At 47.7% G+C, this 17,038-nt stretch overlaps 1 protein-coding gene across 2 annotated transcripts in view; it reads right to left on the bottom strand.

Moving 5' to 3' along the window:
- Positions 1-14,689, bottom strand: part of STK24 (serine/threonine kinase 24) — a 142,104-nt gene extending 127,415 nt beyond the window's left edge. The window contains exon 1 of one of the 2 annotated variants that reach the window (XM_064269975.1): positions 14,527-14,689. In XM_064269975.1, the coding sequence (XP_064126045.1) occupies positions 14,527-14,568 (42 nt within the window). In that variant the 5' untranslated portion in view covers positions 14,569-14,689. The remainder of the gene's footprint in view (positions 1-14,526) is intronic. The other variant, XM_064269974.1, reaches the window with a different exon arrangement.
- Positions 14,690-17,038: the final 2,349 nt, after the last annotated feature.

Here is a 17,038-nt window from a genome sequence, read left to right as displayed (position 1 = left end):
CTGTGCATGAGTGTGCGCCATGCACTGAGTGTGTGCAGGCTGTGCACCGAGTACGCACCACGTGGGTAACATGCAACAAGTGTGTGCCGTGTGCCAAGTGTTCACCGAGTGTGCACTGTGCACCTACTGTGCACCAACTATGTACCGTGCACCAAGGGTGCAGAGTGCACCAAGGGTGTGCCACATGCTGAGTGTGTCGAGTGTGCACTGTGCAGAGTATGCAGCAAGTGTGCACCGTGAGCCAAGCGTGCGCCGTGAACCAAGTGTGCGCTGTGTGCCAAGTGTGCACCGAATGTGCACCGAATGTGCACCATGCACCAGGTGTGTGCTGTGCAGAGACAGTACTCTTAAGGCCTGAATCCAGGCCCCCGAGGCATTTGCAGTCAAGTGTGTGATCCTCAGCGGCAAGCCACACTTCCTCCTTAACCCGCCCCATACAACATGAAGGGCACATCTGTAGCCTAGCCCAGTGGTGGCCACTTGGGAGTATGCAGCCATGAATGATGCTGGCCACGCCCTCCCAAAAAGTCTATACACTCAATTCCAGACTATGTGTTGGCCCCCCGATGCATTAATCAACTTAAATGCTTCTCCGAAGAGATACTAATGGAGCTCCCTGAAATGGTTCTGATCCCATAAATCTCGGGATCAGAAAACTAGAGAATTGAGAAAAGCGGGTTCTCAGTTCAAGCTGGGTACGCAGAGGCCATGGACTATCAGAGACATGGGAAAACAAACATGTATTTCCATTTCCTTTACAGAGAGAAACCGAAAGGTAAACTCAAAGGAGGGAAAGAACAGAGGTTCAGGGTCCTTCCCTGCCCTGGGGCCGGCGCTTTACCTTCTGCCCCTCTGTTAAATCACCTGTAAACTGAAAGAAGACAGCTTACAGGGACCGGGCACATGAAGCACAGCACCTAGCTTGCTCAAATCTGAAATGCCACTAGGTCCCTAACAAGGGGGTTTTTCTTAAAAGGCCAACCCTCCGGGTACTAGAAGGGAAGGGGAAGCAATAGCAACAAAATCTCAGGAACTAGAAACAAGGTGACGGTAAAAAAATAAAGATGGTGGTAGGTGAAGACTAATCCTACACCAGAGGTGAAGAAAGCAAAGAATCAACCCAACTCACAGCGCTAAATCCCCAAAACTCAGGAACTGGCATTAGCAGGTACTTCTGGAAGGAGAAACCAAATCCGCTGCCGTTAAGTCAATTCCAACTCTTAGCGACCCTACAGGACAGAGCAGAACTGCTCCACAGGGCTTCCAAGGAGCGGCTGGTGGATTCAAACTGATGGAAGACCTTTTGATTAGCAGCCGAGCTCTTAATCACTGTGCCACCAGGGCTCCTTGGAAGAAGTCCCTAAAATTAAGAAGGAGTGATTCAAAGTCAACTCAAGAAGAGGTCAGATACCCAGGTCCCCTTCCCCACTCAATGCCAGGCAACTAACCCTGTGCCTCCCCATCAAGGAAACAACTGGAAGTATATTATCTGGAAAATAAAGGACTTCTGGACTGGGTAACAGATACAGTAAGAGAGAATGAGCATTCTTAAAGAAAAAAAAAAACTGGGAAAATAAAGCTATGCAAGACACTGTGCCACTACCTGTCCTTTCTTCCGTTCCATGCTCACGCAGGCGTTACCTCCAGGGAGGAGGCAGAAGGCATCACCTCTCAGGAATCTGGCCAGCCCAAGAGCTGTACGAACTGTGGTTGATGACCTGTCTAGGGTGGAGCAGGTCAGAAGGCTACAGGAAAGGCTTCTTCAGGCGGATGACACTGATAAAAAGCTAAAATACACACACACACACACACACACACACACACACACGAAGAAAAAGCTAAAAAAAAATCTGGCCTCAGTGGTTCAACTATGTTTTCCACTAGGATTGACAGTGAAAGCTATAGTTAAAAAGCCCCGTTCAAGGGCTCAAAATCCTCCAATCAGCTTTGTAGTTTCCCGCTCCTAAACACGAGTGGACATTCAAGAGCAAGTTCTAACACAGAAAATAGAGCTCAAACCCAACAAAAGAAAAAGAAGATCTTGGAGAACAGACTCTATTCAGAGGACCAAAAAAAAAGGTTAATTACAATTAACATGCTTAGAGAGATAACAGCCGACATTTCAACTGAAACAACACTGTAATTCTAAAAAACTTCAGAAACACCAATGTTCGTTACAGCACAATGTTCACAAGAGCAAAAAGGAAGCAACCTAAACGTCCATCAGCGGAGGAATGGACAGATCAAATGGGCAACACCAGCCCCAAAGCAATGACGAGAACGCAGGAAAGGACAGGAAAATGGGACGAATGGAAATGGGGATCCTGGGGCAGTGAAAGGGACAGTGTTGACACATCTCAGGGTTGGAAATCAATGTCACAAAACAATCCATGTATTAACTGATGAGAAACTAATCTGCTCTGTAAACTTTCATCTAAAGCACATGCACACCCATGCACACCCACGCACACCCACACGGAACGGAACAATGGGTAAACAAAATGTTGTCTCTACATACAACAACATATTACTCAGCCATACAGAGAAATGAAGTCCTGATCCATACTATGACACGGATGAACCTTGAAAACATCATGCTGAGTGAAATAAGTCAGTCACGAAACAGCAAAAGTTGTAACGATTTAACTTATATGAGATAGGCAAATGAACAGAGACCAGGTTATTAGTGGTTATGGGGTGGGAGGGATGGGGAAAGGAGGAGGCTTAGGTTACAGGGCACTGAGTTCACTAAGATGGTGGAATAATTTGGTTAAAGATAGTGGTATAGTTGCACATTGTCATGAACATAACCAACGTCACTGAAATGTACATTTAAAAAATACCAACTTGGCAAATGCTTTGTTATACATATTTTACCACAATAATAAAAAAGAGTCAGACAACCAAGATTAACTCCTTAGAATTAAAAAAAAAAAAAGAATGGAAATGAAACACTAGTAAAAGAGTTGCAAGATAAAGTTGAGACAACCTCTCAAGAAGCCAAGTAAAAAAGACAAAGAGCTGGAAAACGGGTTTTAAAAGAATATCTGACAACCAGTCCAAAAGGACCAAAATCCAAATAACAAAGAATTCCACAAAGAAACAGCACAGAAAATGGACAGGAGCATCAAAGCGATAACTCAACAAAAAAGATGTAAGTTGCCACACTTAAAGGACTCACTCAGTACGTATCGTAAGATATGAAAATAGACCCACATCAGGACATATTACCATTATGAAACTTCAGAACACAAAGAAAAAGCTAACATCCTATTAAGTCCCAGGAAGAAAACTTGCAAACACACAGTGGGGTACTGGTATGGCGCTGTACTTTTCAACAGCAATACTGGAGGCTAAAAGGCAATGGAAAAATGCCTTAAAAATTCTGAAGGAGAGTAACTTTCCATCCTACAATTTTACACCATGCTAAACTATCAATCAAATGAGAAGGTAAAAATAAAAAAAAGTTTCAGATATTTAAGGCCTCAGGAAAATCTATCTCCTTTTTGCATCCTTTATTGCAAGGTATGTCCCACCAACACAATTACGTAAATCAAGAAAGACTGTAACAGGAGACAAGAAGACACAGGACATCCATCATAGAGAGCAGCCAAAGGAACCCCAAGGACAAAAGCCAAGGAAGACCACAGGATGTAAGGGAAGAATAGGCATGAAAGAGGACCGCAGCGGCAGGCCAGAAGGGCCCCAGGAAAGGATTCTTCAGGTAAGTGAAATCCACAGAATGTCTGCTGTATCTGCATTTCCTAAAAGAATGTATAGACAATTGGTGAGGAGTTTTAGGTTGAACACATTGTAAGTATATTACCAACAAAAAAAAAAAACGATTTTAGAAGTTTTCATGGTTTACTAAAGGTTCAGCTGTGAACACTGTTTACAGTCTCCCTGAATAATGACCCAATCAAAAAACATGTGAATGACAGTGGCAAGAAGAAAGAGAACTACATCCTCATCTTCAGGGGCCTGAGTCTATAGATGTCTGAAACTGGAAAATGCAAGCAGCAATTTATAAATGTTCTTGATAGACAAAGCAGTAACCACAAAAGACAGCTGGAAGAGATCAAAGGGATTGCCTCTGAGGAGCAGGATATGAAGCAACAAGTAACTGCCCTCTTTTGATACATATAGAACTCTTATTGCTTGAACTGTGTCCCCCAAAAATGTGTATCAACCTGGCTAGGCCATGATTTCCAGTACTGTGTGACTGTCCACCATTTTGCCATTTGATGTGTTGTAAATCCTACCTCTACAATGGTAATGAGGTGGGATGAACAGTAGTAACACTAAGGAGTCATGACTCAATCTACAAAATTAGGTTCTGTCTTAAGTCAATCTCTTTTGAGATATAAAAGAGAGAAGCAAGTAGAGACACACAGGGACCTCATACCACCAAAAAAAAGCAGTGCCAGGAGCAGAGCACATCCTTTGGTCCCAGGGTTCCCACACTGAGAAGCTCCTAGCCCGAGAAGATTGATGACAAGGGTCTTCCTCCATAACTGACAGAGAAAGAACTTTCCCCTGGAACTGACACACTGAATTTAGAATTCTAGCCTCCTAGACTGTGGGAGAATAAACTTTTGTTTGTTAAAGCATCCACTTGTGGTATTTCTGTTATAGCGGCACTAGATGACTAAGACAGAATCTGGTACCGAGAGAGTAGGGTACTACTCTAACAGATACCTAAAATGTGGAGGGGGTTTTGAAATTGTGAATGAATACAGGCAGAAGAGTTTTAAGGTGCTTAACAGTAAAAGCCTAGATTACCTTGAGGAGACTACTGGTGGAATTATGGACACTGAAGATAATTCCAGTGAGGACTCAGAAGGAAGTGAGGACAGCTGTTACATGGGAGATGGAGCAGACGGTGAGAAGCAGCAGGAGTGGCAGAACCAAGAGACCAGCACAAAACAGTGCTGGAGCCGACCCACAGAGTAAGAGAGCTGAGTGCCTGTGCGAAAGAGGCTTCCTGATGGAATGGGGTATCTCTGAGCACTGATCAGTGGAGCTACAGAGCTTTGAACACTTGCCCCAGGAGGGCAGACACAGGCAGTTAAGGCTGAGGGGCAGAGAGGCCAAGGAACCAGGAAGCAGAAGCTGAAGAGACAAGGAACATAGGAAGCAGAGCTGCCTCAGTCTCAAAGACTAGGGCCTTGACCTATGGGGTTCTCCAAGGGTAGGGTCACCACACAGATGGACTAGGAGAATGGGTTTGCCAATATTGGAAGGAGCAGAGCTGCCATTCCAGTGCTCCTGGAAGGCAGAGCTGAAGCCCAGTGCTAAGAGACCTCCACTCAGAATCCAGAGTGTGGCCAATACCTACAGTATGGAGGGCAGGGCCATTGCCTAAATGGTCTCAGAGAGCTAAGGATTATTTTCAAGCCTTTAGAGCTAATGTAAGGCGTTCTGCTAACTTGCTCGGTGCCCATTATCCCTTCCTTGCCTCCAATTTCTCCCATTTGTAATGGAAACGCCTACCTCGGGCCTGTTCCACCATGGTACTTCGGAAGCAGACAACTTGTAGTCTAGATTTCACAGATATAGAAGAATTTTGCAGAAGATGAGATTGTGGACTTGGAGTTGATTTAAGATTTGCTATGATATGATGGGGGTGAATGTGTTTTACATGTGGCAAGGACACGAATTTTGGGGGGCCAAAGGGTGGAATGTTATGGACTGAACTGTGTCCCTCAAAAACGTGTTATCAACTTGGCTAGGTCATGATTTCCAGTACTGTGTGACTGTCCACCATTTTGTCATCTGATGTGATTTTCCTATGTGTTGTAAATCCTACGTCTACGATGCTAACGAGATGAGATTAACAGTAGTTATGTTAATGAGTCAGGACTCAATATACAATATAAGGTTGTGTCTTAAGTCAATCTCTTTTGAGACATAAGAAGTGAGCAGAGAGACAAGGGGACTTCCTAGCACCAAGAAAGCAACACCAGGGCAGAGTGCATCCTTTGGACCTGAGGCTCCTGCACAAAGAAGCTCGTGGACCAGGGGAAGACTGATGACAAAGACCTTCTTCCAGAGCCAACAGTGAGAGAAAGCCTTCCCCAGGAGCTGGCACCCTGAATCTGGACCTGTAGCCTACTAGACTGTACGCAAATACGTTTCTCTTTGTTAAAGCCATCCGGTTGTGGTATTTCTGTTATAGCAGCACTAGATGACTAAGAAAAGAACCACCTATTTAAACTACATCTACTCCTCACTTATTGACTATCTCCTTATATAACACTTTGCAGTTACAACAATAGTAAAAAAAAATCTTATTTCCTGCCCATTAACGAGGAGATAGGCATGGTGGCAATGACTGTGGAGTGTCCCCTCACTCGAGGAGGGTCTCCGGGTGTCCTCTGGGAAGCTGGGCTGCGCTGCCCATACCCTCCGCTCCCTCCTGCCGGCAGGGGCACCATTACCATCCTCCATGGCCATGACCTCCATGGAGGTCAGCCAGCAAGTGCCTGTTCTGGGTTCCCAGCTCCTACGTAGCCTGAGTCCTAGCAGCTCAAAACTGCTGTGGGGTGGGAAGGCAGGAAAGAAAGAGGCACTGGAGAAGGTGTAAGAAATGCGTGTGAGCTGAATGACATTCCTAAGTAAGCTGAAATGGGCCCGAAGCCTCTCTCTCGGTGCAGCCGGGTGCACAGCCAGACTCCCAGAACCCTTGAAGGAAGCCCCAAGCCTCAGTGACTCGCTGCGCGGCGGGGCAGAGCAGGCTCTGGCATCGTGAACACAGGCCTTGGGGGGGGGGGGCGCGGAGTGGAGCCCTGGAGGCAGCTCTGTAAGTGAAGCTCTGACCCAGCTCAGGAGAAAGGGGAGATGGCTAAACCATGGGCCCTCCAGGCACACAGCCTGGCTTCATCCAGCTTCATCTCCTCCAAGCCTCCTTCTACACAGAGGAATAATCCATAACTGGACTCATCACAGTAATGAGCACATCAGTTAACCTTAGCTGTTATTTCTATAATATTTTCTAAGTAAAAGATATTGGACAAATGGATGGTCTGAAAACAAGGAAAAAAACCTCCATTTTCGCATAATGCCTATTTTCGAACAATGACCTCCTCTTTGGAACCTAACCATATCAACTGGTGGGAGGTGCACATATGTGTGTGTATAAAACTATATACATAAACCATGTATCTACAGAGTTGCTATGAATCTGAACTGAAAGTATAGATTATAAATTTTTTTAATAAAAACTAAACAAAAATTCTAAATAATTTAAAAATAAAAGGATTTGTTCCTTCAAATCATACAACCTAATATTCTTTAAAAAAAAAAAAAAAAAAAACACAGGAAGAGGCTTAAAACAGGAAGATAAACACCAGCTAAGGAGCCCTGGCAGAATAGTGATTAAAGTGTTCAGCTGGTAACCAAAAGGCTGGCAGTTTAAAACCCACCAGCCGCTCTATGGGAGAAAGGTGCGCCAGTCCGCTTCCATAAAGATTACAGCCTTGGACACTCTATGGGGCCATTTTACTCAGCCCTACAGGGTCGCCAAGAGTCAGAACTGACTGGGTGGCAGTGGTTTTAAACACCAGCTACGTATCTGGTAAGCAGTAACACAAAACTTGAAATGTTCCCACAATTTATTCAGATACCAATAAGGTGAACAGAAAATATTTCTTTTGCTGACCGAGAATCCTCATTAAACCCTAATCTGAAGGTCTCCAGAGTCAACAATGTCGTTCACTTGGTGTTCTGATAAAATGCTTTTGTAATCCACAATCTGGGATTCTTTCATGCGTAGTAGCAAGTGACGGTACAAGTTTTATTTTCCCTATTTAACCTTGGAAACCCTGGTGGCATAGTGGTTAAGTGCCACGGCTGCTAACCAAAAGGTAGGCAGTCTGAATCCGCCAGGCGCTCCATGGAAACTCCACGGGGCAGTTCTACTGTTTTATAGGGTCGCTATGAGTCGGAATCGACTCAATGTCAGCGGAGTTTTTAATCTTGGAAGGGAAACCCTGGTGGCATAGTGGTTAAGTGCTACGGCTGCTAACCAAAGAGTCGGCAGTTCGAATCCATGAGGCGCTCCTTGGAAACTCTATGCGGCAGTTCTCCTCTGTCCTGTAGGGTCGCTGTGCGTAGGAGTCGACTTGATGGCACTGAGTTTAACCTTGGAAACCAGAAAGCTATTTAAGACAAACTCCATATTCAACTCCACAAACCTGGTGTTACGGTAGCTATTTTGTTTTCCCAAAGCATTCGGCACTAAGATTTTTAAAGTAAATCCCACTGTAAAAACCTAAATTATGGAAAACGATTGCTACAAACTGGTCCAACGACAGTGACTGATCCTAAGCAGCAACAGAGGGCTACCGGAGCGTAACTATTATCTCCTGCACTCTGGCCACAAAAAAAAAAAAGGTTCCATTAATGATTGTCCGAGCTAAAGAACACAAAAGGCCTCAGAAGGGTTGGCTGGGAATGGTCTGTTTCCTGCAGGTATGGAGTTTCCAAACAGGCAATAATGAGTCACTGGGAGCAATCACCCAAATGCAGAGCTGGGCGGCACGTTTCTCAAGAGATCATGAGACTCCCAGACTGTGGCTGGAGAATGTGACTGTAAAACTATACTATAAAGAAGAAGCAACTGTCAACAGGCTCATTTTCTCAGTAATTCCTCACACAACCGAAAAACCAAACCAAACCCATGGCCGTCGAGTTGATTCCAACTCACAGCGACTGTATAGGACAGAGAAGAGCTGCTCCACAAGGTTTCCAAGGAGCACCTGTGGATTCAAACTGCTGACCTTTTGGTTAACAGCCATAGCTCTTAACCACTATGCCACCAGGGTTTCCCCTCACACTACATCTTGTTGTTGTTGTTAGGTGCCACAGAGTCGGTTCCGATTCATAGCGACCCTATGCACAACAGAACAAAACACTGCCTGGTTCTGTGCCATCCTTACACTCGTTGTTATGCGTGAGCTCACTGTTGCAGCCACTGTGTCAATCCACATCGTTGAGGGTCTTCCTCTTTTCCGCTGACCCTGTACTCTGCCAAGTACGATGTCCTTCTCCAGGGACTGATCCCTCCTGACAATATGTCCAAAGTATGTAAGATACAGTCTCGCCATCCTTGCTTCTAAGGAGCATCCTCGTTGTACTTCTTCCAAGACAGATTTGTTCGTTCTTTTGGCAGTCCATGGTATATTCAATGTTCTTCACCAACACCACAATTCAAAGGTGCCAATTCTTCTTTGGTCTTTCTTATTCATTGTCCAGCTTTCACATTCATAAGATGCAATTGAAAATACCACGGCTTGGTCAGGCGCACCTTAGTCTTCAAGGTGACATCTTTACGGTCTAGGAAACCCTATGGGGCAGTTCTACTCTGTCACATGGAGTCACTATAAGTCGGAATCAACTTGACAGCACCCAACAACAACTCCCTCTAGGCTGCTGCTGTTTTTTGTTTTTTTTTTTTAACTGTGCTTTATGTGAAAGTTTACAAATCAAGTCAGTCTATCATACAAATAGTTACACACACCTTGCTATGTACTCCTAGCTGCTCTCCTTCTAATGAGACAGCACATTCCTCCCCTCCACCCTGTATTCCCTGTGTCCATTCAGCCAGCTCCTGTCCCCCTCTGCCTTCTCATCTCCCCCCTCCGCCTTCTCATCTCCCCCTCTGCCTTCTCATCTCCCCACCAGACAGGAGGTGCCCACATAGTTTTATGTGTCTACTTGAGCCAAGAAGCTCACTCCTCACCAGTATCATTTTCTGTCTTATAATCCAGTCAAATCCGTCTGGAGAGTTGGCTTCGGGAATGGTTCCAATCTTGGGCTAAGAGAAGGTCTGGGGACCATGACCGTCAGGATCCCTCCAGTCTCATGCTGACTTTTTTTTTTTTAATTGTAATTTAGAAGAAGGTTTATAGAACTAGCTTCTCATTAAACAATTAGTATACATATTGTTTTGTAACATAGGTTACCAACCCCAAGACATGTCAACGTTCTCCCTTCTCGACCTTGGGCTCCCCATTACCAGCCTTCCTGTCCCTTCCTGCCTTCTAGTCCTTGCCCCTGGGCTGGTGTGCCCCTTTGGTCTCATTTTGTTTATGGGCCTGTCTAATCTTTGGCTGAAGGGTTATCCTCAGGAGTGACTTCATTACTGAGCTAAAAGGGTGTCCAGGGGCCAACTCCCAGGGTTTCTCCAGTCTCTGTCAGGCCGGAAAGTCTGGTCTTAGGCTGCTGACTTCTTGAGGACAGGGATCAAACGAGGTTCTCACCTCCACCTCCCAGGACCCTGCACTGAAATGTGTTGAATGAACGCATGCTCCCCTGTCTAATCCAATGGTTTAAGATACGAGACATCTTAGGTATCACATGCTATAGACCGACATTTCCCTCAAGGCATTTTCAGGGCCTAAATCTCACAAATATTCTGAATGTTCACTCACTGTAATATGCCAGCTTTCCCCCAGTGTGCAAACAGTACCAGGGCAAACACGAGAAGCCACCTTAGATATAAGCAACAGGACAGAAAGTATTGAAACATTACACCAACAAGAAAACAATGGCAAAGAGCACTTAAGTCACAATTAAATGCTGGTGTCCTCTGTTTTCCTTCAAGAGTGCGCAAACTGTCCATAAAACATCTTTCTCACTGTTCCAACACAAAGAGGCATTTTCTCAGCAAGGGCTCATTTCTCCAAGCAGCTAGAAAATGGAAGGAAGGAAGGGAGGGAGGGAGGGGACGGGAAGATGATAACAAGTAGAAACTTTTTCAATTATTCCTATAAATTCTCTGTACCTTCAAATATGAGAATACCTTAAATTAATAACAACCCTAAACCATGCTAAATTAACTCAGGCCCTACTACACACACGACTTACCAAGTCCAGTATTTTCCAAACAGTGGGACAAAAACAGAAGTACTGCAACCAGCCCCTCTTGTTTCTGATGAAATACCTCACGAGAGTGATCACTAGTAGTAAGGACTGGTTCCGTCTCTTGAAACTTTTGTTTCAGGTCCTGACAAAAAATCTATCTCTTACGTGGGTCATGGCCCAGAAAAGTTTAAAAGCTACCGATAAAATTCCATAATAGACATTTATAAGCCCAAATCTAATTATTTTTAAATTACAACTTATGCAAACTAAAGACTCACGGGTGCTCCTACCTCCAACTGAGGCTTTTCTTTTAATCTGAATTGAGTGAAATGACAAATGTTCCCTAAAGAAGTGCGGGACAGAGAATACTTACATCTACAAATTAATTTCTGTCTACTCATAGTTGCTATGTTGAGTTCATCATTTCTATTTTTTCCCCAATAAAACTGGGGAGTGGGAGGCATTACACATTTATTAAAAATGATAACTCATCCAGATTTATAATCATCATCCTGTCACCTAGGACTTGACACATGGGTGTTCAGTAACAGCCGCTAAGTAAAGAAAATACTGATTTCAGATTTCTTACTTCTCTAGCAAATCCAATTTGGAATGAAATAAACTTTAATGTTTGCAAAAGTAATAATACAACAACACAGCTGAGCGAGGAGGCGTATGATCTTGAAAGCAGGAAAGACCTGGTTTTGAATCACCAACCTGTCACGCAATAAGCTGTCACCTTGGTCGGCTCTGCTGCACCTGTTAGCTCCCACATCCATAAAATGGCATGAACAACACCTATACTTCATGGTGTACCAGCAAGAACCAAAAGGCCTAAGAAATGATTTGCAAGACACTGAAATATGGTGTTGCTACTAAGATGTTTATTTTTTCAGCATCCTTTCCTAGGCCGCCTCAATTCACTCATGCTGTGTTCCTGAAATGTTTAAGTCTTAGAAGCCATGGTCAGGAGAGGAGAAAAAGGGAGACTATAAGGCCTTAGCAGGGCAGTACACAGAAGGGTTAGGTTCTGTTTTATCCTACCCCGCAGTCAAGGCCCGTTGTGCCTTTAATTTAATCCTCAACAACTCCTCGGGAAGTCTCCCTGGGCAGGGTGGTGGCAGCTGCTGATTCAAAGTAGAAAATAAATGTGCTTCTTGTTTTCTTTTTTAGGGGGAGAGAGGAATGAGGAATGTTTTTCCCCCAAACGGCACACCCAAAACTATTAATAGGCTAGAATCTGTCGATGTATTAAGTACAGACATGACTGTCATAGGCCACTTTAGCACCTCCGAAACAGGTGAATATCTGGTCATCTTTTCTACTAAGAAAGCAAAACAAAAACGGTGTCCTTGTAACATCACCTGAAAATATACTTTGTTTGGGAGGCAGAGTTATTAAAGGAAACTTACTCTCTTCTCTTAAGATTTCGGCATTTTGACCAACGCTCTTAAACAAAGGTAAGAAGAAAAGTTGAGACCAGATAACCAACTGGTGACCATCCGATAGTGACGTGGTAGCATCAGCCACTAGGGCTTTAAATGCCTCTTCACACTCACTACTTCCCACTAAGGCTGGGTATCTCCATGGCAAATGGCTAAGCAAGGCATTTGTGCTAGATTACAGCCTGATTAAGACGTAAAAGTGTCTAAAACAAACATTAATTTAAAAAATTGGTTTTGGCATTACAAGAGATACTTCATGTTTTACTGGTAAGAAATATTTTTCACCCCGACTTCCACGCCTCCAAATTAAAACCAAACCCTAACACACGTGAGGAACGTGCTTCTTAGTTCAATCAAGTCTACAAGACCAAACTGCCAACACCTGCCCGAAGGCGAAGGCAGGAAAGGAGTAATGGATACAGGAGACCCACAGCGGGAAGCGGCACAGTGCTGACACACTGCAGGGACTGCAACCAATGTCACAAAAGAATGTGTACAAATCTCTGAATAAGAAACTAATTTGTGCTGTAAACATTCACGTAAAAAGCACGACAAAAAAAAAAAACAAAGCAAGAGTTTTAGGAAATATCAAGAAACCACATCTGATTTCTACCTAGCAGCCAAGAGAATAGATTGTCAACATGTTAAGCTTAAAAGTTCTTTAAATGAGATTCAAGGAGAGTTTTCTTCAAGCATCTTCCTAGTCACACTCTTAAGCTATTAACTTTAACTGTTACTCCTTAAAAAAAAAAAAACCTACCTTGGCTAAAGTCACAGCTGACATTAAAGGGGTAACTTTGAGTTCCTATTTTTCTAGACTTGAAACCTGAACAATGAAACCCAGTTTTCTTTTTGATATTTAAAAAAAAAAAAAGTTGTGGGGGGGTGAGCCTCCTTCTGAGCAAGAGGGTAGATTCCAGGCTCCCGGGAAGACCGGTCTGCCCGAGAGCACTGGGCTTCTCAGCCCTCGAGAGGGAGGGAAGAGGAAGAGAGGCCACTGATAACTATACGACAACGTTTGGGTACTTAACGGCTGTTCTCAGAGCTCCTACGTTCGTTCACACGCTCAGCTAAACTGTTCGGGAGAGCAAAACTTTAGAGACATACCCTAACTACTACACGGGGAGAATTTAATCCTAATCATTTTGCCATCATCTGCGTCCTTAGGAAAATTACAAGTTAGCCAAGACGGTGATTTTACTTTCTAAAGAGCTAAAAACAGTCTCCAATGGCGAAAAACTTTAATGAATTCATGTAAATTCAACTCCCCCCCCCCAAAAAAAAAGTCACGGAGAGGCCAAGATGCGCCAAGTATCAAGGGGGAGCTTTTACTGGAAATAGCTCATCCAAACCCAGAAAAGTCTCCAAGTACAAGTGCACTGTCCCAGTACCCCGAGGGTAAGCCTCGGCTCGGGATTTCTGCTTCCTGGATGCTGACGAGCTCGCCCTTTCCCCGCTGTCCGCGCCAGAACAGAACGCCCTAACGCCCTGGGAGGGGACCTCGCAGTTACACCTTCGCGCCCCGCCCGCGCCTCTCACCGGGCAGGGCAGGCGCGGGCCGCGGACGAGTCCGGGCGCGCTCTCAGCTCCCCTCCCTGCTCCAAGTTCACCGCCCGCGCTCCGGGGGGCTGGAGGGCTCTGCGAGGACGGGGTCGGGGTGGGGGGCAGGGGCCTGGGGGTCTCTACCACCCCGGCCCGCACGCAGGGCCCAGAGCGCAAGCTGGGCCCGCCAAGGGCATTTCTTGACACCAGCTCTCCCCGAGGATGGGGCCGACTCTGGGCCTGCAGCTCGGGAGGAGTTGGGGGACAGGGAAGCGGGGAAGGCCAGGCGGCGGCAACCCAAAGCCGGTTCCCCCACATTCCTCCCTTACAACTGCGACTCCCGGACGCGAGGGCGGCTGCACCGCGGCCCCGGGCGGACCCAGGCCGCGGCCACGGCGGGCCTCCCCCGCACCGAGAACCTGGCCCCGGGGAGGGGCAGGGGCGCCGGGGCTGCGGGCCCCGCCCGGCTCTGGGCGGTCGCCGGGGCGCCTTGCGCTCCAGGGGCGTCCCCCCAGCGCCGGGCCGCGCGCGCAGAGCGGGGAGCGCGGCCAGCGAAGCTCCGGCGCGACCCCGGAAGGGTGAGCGTGGGGGGGCTGTGTTTACAACCGCCAAGTTCCCCGCTTCCGCCGAGCCCTCGCCGCCCTCCCCGCGGCGGCCTCGGGCCCCCGCTCACCTGCATGCCGGGCAGGCCCGACTGCACCGGGGAGTGAGCCATGGCGCTCAGGACGGCCACTTCCTGGGACGGGACGGCCGGAGCGCGGCGGGCGAGGCCCGCTGCCCGCGAGCGCGCAGACCTCGGCGGCGGAGGCGCCCGGGGAAGCCCGAGCCCAGCTCGGTGGGGCCGGCCGGACCCCGAGCCCACCCGCCCGGGCAGCGGGGCTCAGCGGCGGGCGGCGGGCCGCGTCTCCATGCACCGCATCGGGGAGCGTCGGCGCGAACCGCTGCTGCTCGGCTGGACCGGGGCGGCCTGGCCCGCTCGTGCTGGCGGCCTGGGAGCCGGAGTCGGCGCGCACAGCCCGCGAGCGCCGAGAGCGCCCCGCCCCGCCCCGGCCCGGCCCCCGCGCCCGCCCCCGCGGCCCGCCGAGGGACCCCGCCCCGCGTTTCCGGCTGGGGGAGGAGGCTGGCGGCCGCGCGGGCGCCTCGGGCCGCAGCCGCCGGAGTCGCCGCCTGCCGGGCCGGGCGCGGTCTCGCGCTCCCACGGCGCCCGTGCGCGCGGGAGGGCGGAGGCAGGGAGGCCGGGTGCTGGGAAGGGGACCGGGCGGGGGCGGGCGCCGGCTCGGGCGGAGGGGACCGAGGGGGCCCGGGGGTCGGGCGCGTGCTCGCCGCGCCGGGCCTGGGGCCGATGGGCCGGAAAGGCGAGCCTGGCCCCGAGGGAGCGGTTAGCAGCAACTCTTTCTCCTCCATCTTCCCCCTGCCCCCAGCCCACCCCCTCCGTCTGCCCGCAGAGAACTGGGCTTCCGCCGACCTCTCTGAGGGCAGGGTTCGAGTCCAGGGGAGGAGAGTGTGCGGAGGGGCTTCAGCCTGTGGCCTGTTCAGAAATGCTGGGGCGGAGCTGCTTCGGTGTCTGGGTGAAGTTTCCAAACAGCCTAAGGAGGAAGCCAGGAGGGGAGACCGCGGGAAATGTTCCTTCCTAGCGACTTTGCGACTGAAAACAGCCGGGCTTGGAGTGCCAGGCGCTGTGAACTTACTAAGAAGTGAGGGGGCTGTACCCGCCATCTCTGGGCTCTGGACTTAAGCGGGAGCGTCCACCCACGAGAAGGGAAAATGGGCTGGGGAGAGGCAAGGAGGAAGAGAAGACAATCCCTGGAAGGAAACCGAGTCTAGACTTTGGCTCCCCCCGCCCCCAGCCTTCTCCCTCTCGCTCGACTGCCCGCAGAAGTCCCGGGCCCACTCAGGGCCGCTTCTATCTCCACATTTTAGCCACCTCTCCTTCAGTTACAGGGGAAAGAAATAAGGGTAGAGTGTCTCCAAGCTGCCTCCACAAAGTGTCATTTGCTGCCTCCAACAAGTAGCATGGCAGCCACTTGAAGTCATCTGCTGGTCATGCAGAATCACTGCCCCTAAGGTTATAGTGTCCTGCCACCTCATCCATGCCCTTAAGTGCCATTTTGGGCCACCGCTGAAAGAGGTTGGGCATGCAAAAAGGAGCTCCCAAGAGTTCACAGACTGTAGGAGGAGCCTCAGAAAATAAAACCCCTCCACGAGGTAAGGAGTGTTTGTTCTCCGAAGTATCACTGTATTACAAAAACTTCAGTTCTGTCCAGTACTCTGGACGGACAAGGAGTGGGACGCTAACATTTAACCCCTGCATTTCCTCTGGGAATACGCGTATTTTTTCCTCGGTGATCCATCAGGGTTCACCATTGGCGGTGATGGGCTGATCGTTACTGAATCGTGCCTCATGTTGGCCCTACCACCCCTAGGCACTGTGAAGAGAAAGTGGGGGACACAGTTAAGAAAAGCAAGAGCCCTGATACCCAGTAGCTATCTTGTTTAAGTTTTTGTATATCTAAAAAAAGTGGGAACCAAGAGACGAATGGAAAAGCAAGCAAGAACAAGAATCTTAAAAATGTTTGTTCTGCATAACCCAGGAATTCTACCTACAGGAACATATGCTAAAGAAATGACTAGGACGTGCACAAGAAGGTCTATAAAGGGATGTTCATGGCGGTGGTGTTTATTTTATAACAGTGGGAAAACTGGGAGCCACCTCAAAGTCTAGCAGATCGAGTAAGTGATAGGACAAGGTTACTAACCAAAAGATTGGAGGTTTGAGTCTACCCAGAGGCACCTCAGAAAAAAGGCCTGGCGAGTTATATGTGAAAAATCGGCCTTTAAAAACCTCATGAAGCACAACTCTACACTGGCACGCACGGGGTCACCTTGAGTCGGGGTGGAATGAATGGCAACTCGTGCTCAGAACGCTACGTAGTCATTACAAATGGCAAATTTACTGACGTGGAGAAATATTTTTATGATATATCATTTAGAATGAAAATGCAAGATACAAAAGGGTATATATAAAGTGATCTCAAGCATATATACATATGTATATAATTTTATGTGTATATGTGTGACTAGAAGTCTGAAGGTATATACACCAAGATTTGACAGTGGCTCTCCCTGGAATTAAAGACGATTTTTTTTTTTTGGTTAGTCTATGTTCTTCCCAGTGAACCTTTATA

Source organism: Loxodonta africana, chromosome 17, assembly GCF_030014295.1.
Source record: "Loxodonta africana isolate mLoxAfr1 chromosome 17, mLoxAfr1.hap2, whole genome shotgun sequence".
NCBI lineage: Eukaryota > Metazoa > Chordata > Mammalia > Proboscidea > Elephantidae > Loxodonta > Loxodonta africana.
The sequence above is the reverse complement of the archived record's forward strand: the minus strand, read 5'-3'. Positions and strand labels throughout refer to the sequence as shown.